Source organism: Trichosurus vulpecula, chromosome 7 (assembly GCF_011100635.1).
Source record: "Trichosurus vulpecula isolate mTriVul1 chromosome 7, mTriVul1.pri, whole genome shotgun sequence".
NCBI classification, from domain to species: Eukaryota; Metazoa; Chordata; class Mammalia; order Diprotodontia; family Phalangeridae; genus Trichosurus; species Trichosurus vulpecula.
This window is the reverse complement of record NC_050579.1, coordinates 124954425-124967618: the sequence shown is the minus strand read 5'-3', so window position 1 is coordinate 124967618 and position 13194 is coordinate 124954425. Positions and strand designations below refer to the sequence as shown.

General features: G+C 38.4%; 1 protein-coding gene across 1 annotated transcript in view; it reads right to left on the bottom strand.

Moving 5' to 3' along the window:
• Positions 1-3695: 3695 nt before the first annotated feature.
• Positions 3696-13194, bottom strand: part of AHI1 (Abelson helper integration site 1) — a 241425-nt gene continuing 231926 nt past the window's right edge. The window contains exon 24 of the mRNA XM_036765884.1: positions 3696-4133. Coding sequence (XP_036621779.1) covers positions 3911-4133 — 223 coding nt within the window. The 3' untranslated portion in view covers positions 3696-3910. The remainder of the gene's footprint in view (positions 4134-13194) is intronic.

Below are 13194 nucleotides of genomic sequence, written 5' to 3'. Positions count from 1 at the left end.
CCAGAAGAGAATCATTAGAATAAAAGTATTCTTTGTGTTTACAAAACAAGTGTTTTTGCTTTGGCCCATTTCCCCCCTTCCATTAAGTATTTCCTATTCACCTGAATAATTAGAGCAGAAAGATGTGATGAATGAAGTGCCTCATTATCAAGTTTGCATCCAGGGTCCCTGAAGAATGGCTCTCTCGCCAGCGATTTCTCAGGGCTGTCTGCCCTTGCAGCGGCCGGCCGCCCATTGTGAACCTTAAATGATCCTGACATTCAATTCTCCAGGAGACAGTTGGGTCTATCGGTGGAGTTAGTTCACTAGCCGACAGAGGCTTCTGATTGTCATTTTCCCTTGTGTTTCCATTATCCTTTATTTGACTGTGATTAGTCTGCTTTTGCCTCTTGAACCAAACATTACTACAAATGTCCTAGATGTACTCTAAAGTAACACGAGGGGCTAAAGATATGGGATAATTATAGAAGAATGAAAAAGATGGGCTTCTCTCCCTTCTATTTGAGGTAGTTTTCTACAACTCCACAGAATCTCAAACAAGGATAATAACATTCTATTATAGTCAGAAGAAATAAAGGAAGGGATCGAAGATGTATCAGAAATAGTTGTGTAGGAAATCTACAGCTGTGTCCAGCCTTCTTCCATAAACAGATGCTTTGTTTTATTGAAATACTCGCTGCTTAAAGGTCAAGGTGCCCTAAATAGTTTTTCCTGCCCTAAATAGTCTTTCCTTATATATGTGCTTCTACTCCCCTAATGTTGTCAAAGGCAAGCAGAACTATGTCACTTGAAACGTTACTTGGACTGTCACTGTTTCCATTAGCATCAACAACAACAAAATGTCTGTGATCTTCAAGGCACTGTGCCTGCTCTCTGTGGTGGGTTAACTTGGAAGTCAGGTAGCTATTAGTTTGTGTTTTTCAGAAAGGAAGAAGTATGCATTGAAAAGGTTGGGCGGGGGGAGAGGAAGGAAATATGCTTTAGAGTTATCTTTCACTAAGAAATGTATTCACTAAAAATTTTTATTATACTGGGAGTGTGCATAAACACTTTAGAAGATAAACCAGCCCAGTTTTAGATCTGGAGGGAAGTTTTCGTTTCATTAAGATCCAATGAGGCAGTTATCATCAGCAAAGATGTGGCTCCCCAAACTGGGAGAGTTTAAAAATTTTCCCATGAATTAAATAACACCTTATCAGATCAAACATCTATAATAAATCAGGGGTGTACACATACTGTTATAAGCCACAGAATCCTGCTAGAGGATTCCGTAATTCCCTTCCTTCTCAATCCTTTCAATTAATTTTTGAGCACTCATTAATAGTCCAATATCCCTTAAATTTCGAATGATACCATATAATGATAACATTTGTTTGTACAATATAATTAGTGCTCCAGACTGATTTCCTAGGAGGGTGGGGGGGGTACCTGAATTTAATTTTTTCTAAGATTATTGAAAAATAAAATCAAAGTTCTTGATCTAATTAGTAATTAAATGATTATGGAAGAGGATGGAATATCTAATAATGGCCATAATGATGGAAAGGGTCAATGTGCAGGATTTCCAAAGTCTATCATATTAGTGTTATTTAAAAAAAATGAATTTCACATTGTGAGATCTCAATGCCTATTCTTCTGAATAAAAGTCTTTAATCTTATGGAATATTCCGTATTTTCAATCTTTTTAAAACACTTGATTTTCTTCTTTAGTCTAATGAGAATCTTAGAAAAAACTACTCAATACAGCTTCATAGGATCATGGAGTAAGAGTTAGGAGGAAATTTAGTCCAACCTTATTTTACAGATGGGAAAATGGAGGAGCAGTGAGGGTCAGACAAGTAGGAGCAGCAGAGTCAGGTCCTGAGACTCTAAAATCAGCAATATCCCCTGCCTCCCTGGAAAACTCCAATATTGAATGAATCCTGTTCTTATATCAGAAGGCTTAACAATTGTGGGCCAAGTGATTGGGGAGCCATAGTTTGGAGGAGACAGGATAGAATGGTGCTAAAGCCTACATTCCAAGCAGAGGACAAACCAACCAACAAAAGATATTATAAAAGTCAACATTTTTAGTATGAAGATGAAACAAATATAAAATGTTTGTTGCTAAGAATATCTCTGGTGCCATATTTATTGTACTTCAAATGCACCCTCTTATCTTATTTCTCTCCCTAACTATCATTTGGATTTGTGCCTCAGAAGGCCTAGTTATGGCTATTCCCTTTTCTGGAAAGTGTGGCAAAGCTGTTTAATTCAGCTTCAGAGCCTTGAACATAATTGGAGTCTGCGTCTGCTAGCATGAAAAGGAGAGCTGTGCCTTTGATTAGGACCAACTCTCTGTGGTGTTTAACTCAAGTGTTATTTGTCTTCAGTAGCCATAATACAAAATGCCATTTTTACAGTACATTTCAGCAGGAGTACAGTACATAAAAGTCCTGAGAGCTTGGCAAATGCTCAGGGCTCCGTTAGTGGAGAGGCTGATGTCACTTGTCTCATTTTTAAACTTGTTAAATAGTCAAAGAGTTGATGTTAATTAAAAAAAAAAAAACATCAGCAAAGCCACAATGGACAGCCTTCGATTATGAACTGCCCTGAAATTCTGGGATGTAAAATTATTTTAAAACATCTGGTGTGTTTATAGGATAAATATAGGAGAGGGCCTTAATGTCAGAGGCCTTTGGGCCTGAGTGGATCTAGTTTTTGAAATGTAACAACGAAAACAACACGATCTTTGCACGAACTGCACAGGCTTCAGCTCTGACAGCCAAGGGGCTTAGGAGTAGTCAGAGCCACTCAGTGCTAAAGAAAAATGGCTTTGTTTTTAAAGAGTTCTGCACAGCAAAGACATGTTTACCCACTTTCATGCTTTCCAAACATGTGCAGGGATCTGAGAGCTGAATGTGTTTACTAGATTATATTGTATGTAGTGGTTGGCGTCTGGGCAAATTTTACACCTCAATGGCCAGAACTGTTTTTCTCACTTCTTTGTTTCATGAAATCAATTGTCTGGTCTACCAAATAAGTTCTTCTAATTTTATATATATTTTTGTACTTTTGGGGGGAGAATTGGGGTTAAAAAGTTTCCCGGCAGACTCATTTTCTCAAGAAAAAAAGAGTCTGCTGGCAAAAAAAATGTCAAGAGAAAAATGATTTACCTAATTAATATTAAAATACAATATTTAATGATATATTGCTGAAACCATTATTCTTATAATAATGCAATAAGATAATGAAAGCAAATATTGAGATTAAAATTAATATCACTCAACATATGTCTACATAGCCTTCATACACTTGAATATGAAATATTTTCAACAACCGAATGAGTCTAGAACATAACTGCAAGGTCAGCCAAAACAAATGAATGGTACAATTTTTAGTCTGTGTTTACAAAGTAAACATCTCTTCATTTAAAACAAATATAAAAAGGTAACACTCAAAAGTGCACATTTCCCTTAAATAGTTTTCTTGCTTTAAGATGTGATCATTCCTTAGGAATTCCAAATACACAATTCTATATTATGTAATATATACACACACACACACACACACACACACACACACACACACACGTATATATATATATGTATATATATATATATATGTGTATATATATATATATATATATATATATATATATATATATATATATGTATATATGTAAAAGAAAGTTAAATTCCAAAGTGGACTCATCACAGTTTCTGGTGAATCTTATAAATTGGCATATTACCCAGGTGCAAATCTACAGAATTGTTAAATAACATTTACCCTTATCAACATAAACTGTGTTTTTTCCCTTTTTGTCTGGTGAACAGCAGTGATATTATTCTTTATTGATTTGTCAGCAGGAGCAATCCTGATGTAATCACTAAAAAGTACCAAGAGTTGGACTACCATTATTACACAGGCTTCAAACGTCAGGCTGGTCCAAGGCCCCATTCATTTCCTTGGCCGTCTTTGAAGGGATTAGAGTTTGTTTGGGGCTCTTCTTTGCTTCTGCTCTAAGGACAAGTCTGGATTCACCTTCTCCCTGAGCATTTACATCTGGAATTTCTGAAGGACGGAGAGCCATTTCATTCAGTTTGGATCCTGTCATCTCATTCTTCTGAAGCCTTTTCTTCTTTCTTACTTCTCTATTAGAAAGAAAGAGACATAAAATTAATAGATCCTTGGAGCTTGTCTTCCCAACTATCATAAAGCGTGGGCTTTGTTTCCTCAGGTAACAGCTGTGTGAACTGGTAAGACAACTGGAAACCACTCCCTATGGGACCCAAAGAAGTTGGGCAAATAGGAAAACACCTGTCAATGGAATCTGCTAGAGTGATTTTCTAACATCCTTTTCACAGTGCTGGTTTATGTGTTTTGTATTGATTACAATATATCCTGTGCATAGTAGGTGCCTAATTAATGTTGGCTGTATTAAATTAGTTTTTAAAAGAGCAAGCTGGTTCAGCTTCTGCAATGATGAAGGTATAGATGCAATAAAGACCAGGGTTCCTCAAACATAGGTGCTGCAGATGACAGGTGCCTTGGACCTCTTCTAAGAACCCAAAATATCCATTCTCGACTTACCTAATGCTTCATTGTAACCAGAGTGACCTTTGTTTTCTTTGAGTGACTCAGCTTACCTCATTGAGCCTCGCTGGGTGCTGGGGATTCACTTCCGGGGCAGGAAGCCCAGAAACCATGCCAGGAAGAAGAGAACTTCCTGTGTGATGAGTCATGGGGCTGGCTGAGGGGAGGTGCTGACTCCAGAGCCACGCCCTATTGGGTGTTAACCTAGTCTATGCTAGGGGGAGGGGCCAACTCAAGAACCAATCGGCCCCAGTCATTCAGGCGGCGCTTGATAATGTCAAAAACTCTATAAGAGGGGAGGGGACAGCTTGAAGAGCTGTCTTTCCTTTTCTGGTTGGCGCGGCACTGGTGGGGAGCATGACTCTGGGCCAGCCCTTGCTCTCGGGCTGAGCCCAGATGTTGGTAACTATGAATTGTATTGGGTCTGTCTGTTGATATTTGTAATTTGTTTGTATTTTGGTTTTGAGGTTCGGGGTGCTGGTTTTTTTCCCCCGAACTGAATGAATGTTCTGAACCTCAGGGTGCTGGCTTTTTCCCCTGAAGTATGTCTCTTGATGCTTGTGTGTATGCTCCCCTGAACTAACTGAATGCTAACTGGATGCTGGCATTTTTCCCCTGAACTAAATGAATATTGTCTGTATGCTAACTGAATGCTGGATTAAAGTAAGCTGGTCAACCCCTTCACCGTGCTCTCCTTGCTTAAGCAGATAAAAGGAATCTGTGTTTTCCCGGCATCCCGGCAGTGTCCCGGCAGCCTCCTGGCGTCCCGGCAGCCTCCTGGGTGCTGTCTGTGGGGGAGGATCTTACGCCCCCACAGGAGCTAATAGGTGGGGTGTTAAAACATTCATTCTCTGGGGGGTGAGGGGGGAGAGAGAAGTCAAGGCAGTAACTTGTACCAAATTTGTTATTATAGATTTTTTATGGAAAGCCTATAAACCACCTTATCTATTCCTTGAATCTTTTCTTTTAAGGCCTTCCATTGGGGAAGAATTTCCCCAGTCTTTGACTGTGTATACTTGTACAAATGGTTTGAATATAATGAATGTCAAGTAAAAAATTTTTTTGATTGATTTTTTGCTGACAACTGCTGTGATGGCTGAACTTCTGGGACATCTAAACACAATGCAGATCATCAAATGAATCGTTTAGACCAGAAAATCAAGGATTACATTTGGAAGGAGAGCTAGAAGCTGGAGACTGTTATTTGAAGTAACCAAAGAAGGAGTGAAGCTGAGCTATATGCTGTAGTAGAGTGTTGGACTTGAATTCAGCAAGGCCTGAGTTCAAATCCTGCCTCAGACTCTAGCTGTGTGTGACCCTGGGCAGGTCACTCAATTCATCTCATCTTCGGTTTTACTATTTATAAAATGGGGGATGATAAATAAACAGCATCTACCTCATAGGGTTGTTGTGTGGATCAAATGACATAACATACAAGTTACCTTGCATATCTTATGGAAGCGCTGAATATTATCCTACTAAAGGGCTACCCAAATTTCAAAGAATTAGATGTACAATTCACTTCTGAAACACTCTCAAAAAGTGGAATAAGGGTATGGTTGGAAATACTTGGTTTTGATTCTTTCAAGTGGGGAAAGGCTGATAAATTTGTAACGTGTTGGGCAGCCGGGTGGCACAGTGCTACAGAGCCCTGAGCCTGGGGTCAGGAAGAGCTGAATTCATATCCAGCCTCAGACTAGTTGTTTGATCCTGGGCAAATCACTTAACCCTGTTTGCCTCAGTTTCCTCATCTGTAAAATGAGCTGGAGAAGGAAATGGAAAACCTTTCCAGTATCTTTGAGCATTGTGACCCAATGGCGTCACACAGAGTTGGACGTGACTGAAAATGAATAAAGAACAACAAGAAAACAAAGAAGGGTGGCAGGAGGTAGGGGCCAAAATTAAAATAGGCTAAACTTCTTCGGGCAGCAGATAGGTTAGACTAGAGATAGAATGATGATGGTTCGTTGCCAAGGGACACGTGACAAACAGAGAGTGTGCAGTGGTAATCCTACATTTTTCACCGGCCACCTGAAATCCTTTGGCAGGGCACAAGCAGCCTGTGGGGCATATGTTGTGCAGGCCTGAGGTAGAGTAATATGGTGGAACTGACACTGGACTATGTTGACATTTCTAGAGAAAGTGACGGGCAGCTTTGGGACATAGTGAAAACAGGAAAATAGATATATCAATGAAACTGTAACATGGGGAACTAGGGAATAACCTGTAAGAGGTACCTTTTACTTTGGACACATATGGGTTAGAATTGGTATAAAGAGCCATCAGAAATGCTTCAAGATGCATTTCAAGGATGGCTCATGAAAGTACTTCTGATTGGCATGTGTCCAGTGAAATGTTAGAGCTGTGGAAAGCAGGGGAAGTGGCATTCAGGAAGCATGTTGTAAGGGGCTTAAACATATTTTCCATTCATTCATGGCAAAAAGTTAATGTGTAACTATTAGGAAAGAGATTTATATCTAAGACAGGACAAAATAAATAGGCAGGCATGAAGATCAGTTTAGGAAAGCCGGGAAACATATAGGCAACATAGGCAGAGTCCGTGGAATTCTGGATTTGGAGTTCAAATCCTTCCTCTGATTATCCGGCCAGCTTTATGGCCATGGACAAGTCACTTAAACTCCCTGGGTCTCATTTTCCTTGTCTGTAAAATATAGGAGCTGGACTAGATGGCTCTAGATCTGTGGTTTTAGGGGCTTGCAAACCTAATTCTTGGCTTTCTCATCTGTATAAGCAGGACAATAACACCTGTAGTATCGACTTCACTCAAACTCAGTAATCTCATGATCTTGATGAAATATAAGACAAAGAGGGAATGCTTAAATAAAAAGAAACAGCCAATAATATATAAACATATTAAAAAAGCTGAAGTCAAAGAATGTTGGAAATTAGTGACCACAACTACTATTTAATAGGGATCATAAAACAGGAATTGTGGAACTCAAATGCGATAATGCATATAACGCATTTTGTAAATCCTGATACTCTACCTAAATGCCAACTATTATTATTATTGTAAAAGTTGCCCAAAGTGTGGGGATCCTTCAAGTAAGAAAGAGGGAAGGAGGTAGCAGAGATTGAGGCGGATATTCTGGCCTCAGTTCAGCCAGGCACATCAGTGCCTGTAGAAGCTTGTTCTATGTGTGCCATGTACGCCAGCTACTTCACCCTAGTGGTGGTGGTAGGGTTGGGCGTGATGAGGTGGACTAGATGATCTGTCTCTAAGGTCTCTCCCAATTCTCATGCTCTAGTATTCTAAATAGAAATCTACCAATCTTTTTAAAGGAAAGTGGGGGTAAGAAGGGTCTTGGAGGAAGAAGGCAAAACAAGACAAGGAAAAGTTTAAGGGAGTGGTGGGCCAAAAAAGGGAGAAGAAAAACAGAACAAGGAATTAGAGAGAAAACTGCTAGCAAAGAGTGAGATGGCTCCTGCACCTGCCAAAGACATAGGACAAGTTAAACTAACCAGGGGGAGAATTACATTGTGACGGGGAGGAAGTAGGAAGAGAGGCCAAAAGAACAATTCTAGTAGAGGGAAGCTAAGGAGCAAACCAAATCCTAAGGAGAGCAGTAAAGATAAGAACTTCACGGGAAATGATTCGGACCTAGAAGAGGAAGGAACCCAGGAATGAGGGAGCTTAATAGAGACCACCATCTTCTAAGGAATCAAAAGGAGAAGAACTACAGGGGGAGAGGAAAGTGAGCCAGAGCGAGCCCTTGCAAACCTCATTGCTTTCATTCATCAGTATAGGGAATGCAGAACTGAAACATGGGCATATTTAATTCTAACAATCACAGGCTCCCATAAGAGGAGAGATGAGGCCAGGGAACTTTGATAGAGGAAGAAAATGGTGGGATGGGATCTTATAAACTGAAGAAAGGAATTTTCAGTGTGATAAAACTCTCTAACTCCTATTGGTTAACTGGGGCAGAGAGTGGAATCACACACACAAACCCAAGGGTGGGTTTATTCAAGGCTCATAAATTTTAAAGAGAACTAGGTGCAGTGACATGACAATGGACATGAAATATAGTTGTGGAAAAAATTAGACTCACTGACATATATTCTCCCTCCCCCACATTCCCCACAAGAAAAGGAAAAGAAAAACTAAGTGGCTGGGCCTTAGAAAAACATACAAGAAAGAAAACAGTAGAGAGGCAAATTTCATTCATATCTTTGGAACATGTGTTGGGTCAGAAAGAAATGAGAAAGGGACATATTATATGAACTTTTTTGGAGTCTAGCTATAAAAACCTGAATAGAGGGAAATATTGACTTGGAATACAAGTCTTTCAGACCACTCACCGATAAAAAACCATAAATCATCTTGAGAAAACATTATATAGAGGAGTATGTGAGTGAACTTGGTGTCAAAGGAGATCTTAAAAGGCTGGTTAGATGGGTAATATGAGGTGTTTTTTCCTCTATCTAACTTGTTTGATAGTGGTGGCAGACACAGAAAAATAGCATGAAAAAGACACAGAGAAGTAAAAATTCAAGACATATTAAAGAAAACTATAAAAATCAACTGAGAAGCAAAATGGAGAATATTATTAGGTGACAGGAAACAAAGTTGATATAAGATACAAAAAAAAAGGTCCTCAGTAGATATATAATCAAAGGATACGAACAAAAATTTTTCAAAGGAAGTTTCAGACCTAGAAGAGGTCAAGGGAATGGAATGAAACCACAGATTTTCTTCATCTGAAAAATTAATTTCTACGAATTAGTGAGGTTAAAGTCAAAGAGGGGATTTTTGTGTGCCCTCAGATAAGGGAAGTGATGGAAGATGCATATTTTGATGAACAGCTGAATAAATGAAAGGCATTGCATGAAAAGAAGTTTAAACAAAGACAAAAACTTTCTGGGGAACTACAAAAGCAGAAAATTAAAAAAAATTTGTCAATAATCTTCCCCTGGCTATGAAGTTATCAGCTTTGTAACTACAGATCCCTTTTGCTCTGCGCTATTTGTCACTGATCCATCCACCTGACCGCCTTTCTCTTCGCTTTTTCATTCTGCTCTTGTAGTCGGCTGTGGGTTGCTCCCTTCCCTGTTTCCCCTCTGCCTGTGTTTACTGTTGAACTGTTTCAGTTGTGTCCGACTCTTCAGGACTCCATTTGGGGTATTCTTGGCAGAGGTACTGGCGTCGTTTTCCATTTCCTTCTCCAGCTTATTTTACAGATGAGGAACTGAGGCAAACAGGGTTAAGCAACTTGCCTAGGGTCACATAGCTAGTAAGTCGTCTGAGGCTGGATTTGAACTCAGGTATTCCTGACTCCAGGCCCAGTGTTTTAGCTGTTGCGCCACCTAGCTGTCCGACAACATGGAAACAGATAAAGTTTATTTCCTCGAAGCCTTCCTCTATTACTCAGATGTCCAAGGATCTTCCTGCTCTGAACACCTATTGTATTTATAATCTCTATATCACACCACTATTTAGTACTGGACTATACACTTCTATTGTTTTCTAACTGTTTTAGTTCTATCTTCCCAACTGGACTTGAATCTCCAAAAGGGTAGAAACACATCTTATATTTTATCTATATCCCTCGTGGTACCTACAGGAGTGAGCTCATAGTGCTGACATATGATGCCAATGCAGTTGTAATTAATTACAACAAAATGTCCCAAGAAGACAAAGATCAGAAGTGAAAGGTAAAAGAATAAAAACATAAAAAATGGAAAATTAACTTGTGAAAACAGAAAAAAGCCAGAATGAAGAAAAACTGTGGAACCTTTCCTATTTCTTCATGAGAATTAAGAAGTTGGAAGGAGGCTTATAGCTTGAGAAGCAGGAAAAATAAGCAGCTTAGTGGAAAAGTGGACCCAGGACTGATGACTGATGAGTTCACAAATACTCTATGGAGACTGAGTAACCTCATGATCTTGATGAAATATGAGATAAAGAGGGAATGGCTAAATAAAAGAAATGGCAAATTATTGATATCATTTATATCTACATATGTGTATTAAGAAAGTTGAAGATAAAGAAGTTAATGACCACTACTGGTATTTAATAGATTATAAAATATTTATAGGGGCTTCAAGAGAAGGTTGGCAAGGGTGTCAGACAGGATAATAAATGGGGAATGTTATACAGAGACAGAAAGAGAGCAGACAGATTAATAAGAGAATATACAAAAGGAGGGAGAGAAAGGTTGCCTTCTAAGCCTCAGTCAGGAAAAAAAGCCTTTGTCTGGACAAGTTCCTATAGATTGTGGGCTATTGTTGCTGGCATATCCTGGAATGTACATTTCTATCAGCCCCTTCCCCTTTCTCTCAGGAAAACACAGTCTGAAAGTTCTGGGTCCTTATAAAACGCTTATTGGATTGAATTGGGTTGTAGAATTTTCTGTCAGTGGAAGGGTCCTTCATGACAAGTTATCTTGACCAGGATCTATGCATGCCTATGGACAAGCTTAATATCTTCTTGATATAATAAAAATTAAGGCATTTCAGTAAAACTACTGAAACACGCAAAGCTCTGCAATAAAAAAGTGATCAGTATCCTAAAAATAAACAAATGGAATTATCAATGAAATTGATAATTGGTGGAAAGCAGCATGAAGTAAGTGCTTATAAAAGCTACCAATATAGACAGTTAAGCAACAAACAAGAAAATATCACAAACTTAAGGCAATGCTTTTACCTCTAAGTGAGAAGAACAGCTCTCATCATTGTGTTGATCAAGATGGCAGCAAATGACCAAACTGGTTAAACAAGTGACCCCACTGACACCCTTGTTCAGTGTGGCCATTGCCTTGGGTTTTGAAGTGAGTGCATTTACTCTGCCATCAGCTCCTAGGCCAAGAGCAATGCCTCCAAATTCATCTCACTGCTGCTAAGAAAGACAAGCAAGAAAGATCACTGGCAAAAGACATGGGTTTGGGGCTCTGCTTAGATGTTTCCTAGCTATGTGGACATAAGAACTTAGCCACTCTGAGGCCATTTCCTCAACTGTAAAGTTAGGGTAATGGTATTCATTTAGGCCAATCTAATCATTTTAATTAAACATGTATCTCAGAAGATTGCTGTGAGAAAAGTGCTTTTAAACCTTAAAATGTTTTTGAAACGTAAAACATGAACGCAGGGCATGAAGAAAGCCTAAGGGTCTAAGCCAGCTTGAGCTCTTATGTATGTTTTGTGAAAAAAGTGCATTGTGAACCTTAAAGAACTATACAAATGTAAATTATTTATCTGTTTGGCACATTCAAAACTTGCTCAGAGGTCTTAGTAAAGCCAACAGGAATGGATATTACCATTCTGACAATTATTCAGGCAAAAGATCATAGAATTTAATCAAAATGGTCTTTAGTCATCACCCAGTTCATGTTCCACATTTTACAGATGGGGAAAAGGAGATTCAGAGAATGAATTGCTTAAAAGGTCACATAGGCAGTAAGTAGTAGAGCAGGATTTGAACCCAGATCTTCCAACTCTAACTCACTTCTCTTACAAAAAGCTATTGTGTTGATTCTTTTCTAGTCTTTCCTCTGGTTCTTTTTTTTAAAATAAATATATTTTTATTTATTTTATTAAATACTTCCCAATTACACTTTTACATATTTGTCTCTGATCATTGTCTTGATCACAGTAGCTAAGTCTTTCACAGTTGATCATTGTTACAATATTGCTTTTGCTGTGTACAATGTTCTGGTTCTGCTCACTTCGCATTGCATCAGTTCATGTAAGACTTCCCAGGTTTTTCTGAAACTATCTGGTCATCATTTATTATAAGCATAATAGTATTTCATAATAATCATATAGTGAATCTTGTTCATAAAAGATTTAGAGCTGGAATAGACCTTAGAGGTCATCTAATCTAACCCCATCATTTTGTTTACCATTTATTTCATTTATGTTAATCTTCTCTCAGAAAGTAGGTTATAAGTTCGAGATGTATTGCATGTTATTGTGCTCCTTTTGCCTCCTATAAGTCAGTTCCAAGCACAGAGTAGTTTTTCAATAAATGACATGATTATTATTTGGTCTTTATGTGGCTTATGAAAACTACTCTCACTGTGTCCCAGTCATGATTTTCCTCAGTTATTAAACAAAGTTGTTATATATGCTATTTTCCCTGAAATGGTAACCCCATATCTCATTCATAAGTATGTGCAGTCCCTTCTTCATAACTTCTTGACATTTAGAATTGTTCTTTTTCCTGTTGATAGACATAACTGATTTTTTAAATAGCCATTTTACTCAAAATTTAAGAAATAAATTGTCTTATTTTGTAGACTCTCTTTTCATCATCAAGGTAGCTACCTCATCAGCTCTAGCTAAGGACTTTTAAAAGCCCTCACATAAACCCAATGTACAAAGCCTTATCAAGGCTGATACCATCAACATTTCACTGAGCTTAGGCCATGGCCTCTCTGGGACTGAGGTTTTTCATCTCTAACATGGGAAATGTGGACTAGCTGGTCTCTAAGGTCTTTTCCAGCTCTAACACTTTATGAAACTTTATTATCATTATTATTATTTTGCTAGTGGTTTGGTAGTCTGTGCTAAGAAAACTTTTGCAAATTACTTTATGTCAAGTGCAAAAAAGAATCTGAAATGATCAAAATTGAAGAGTACACATTGAACTAAAGA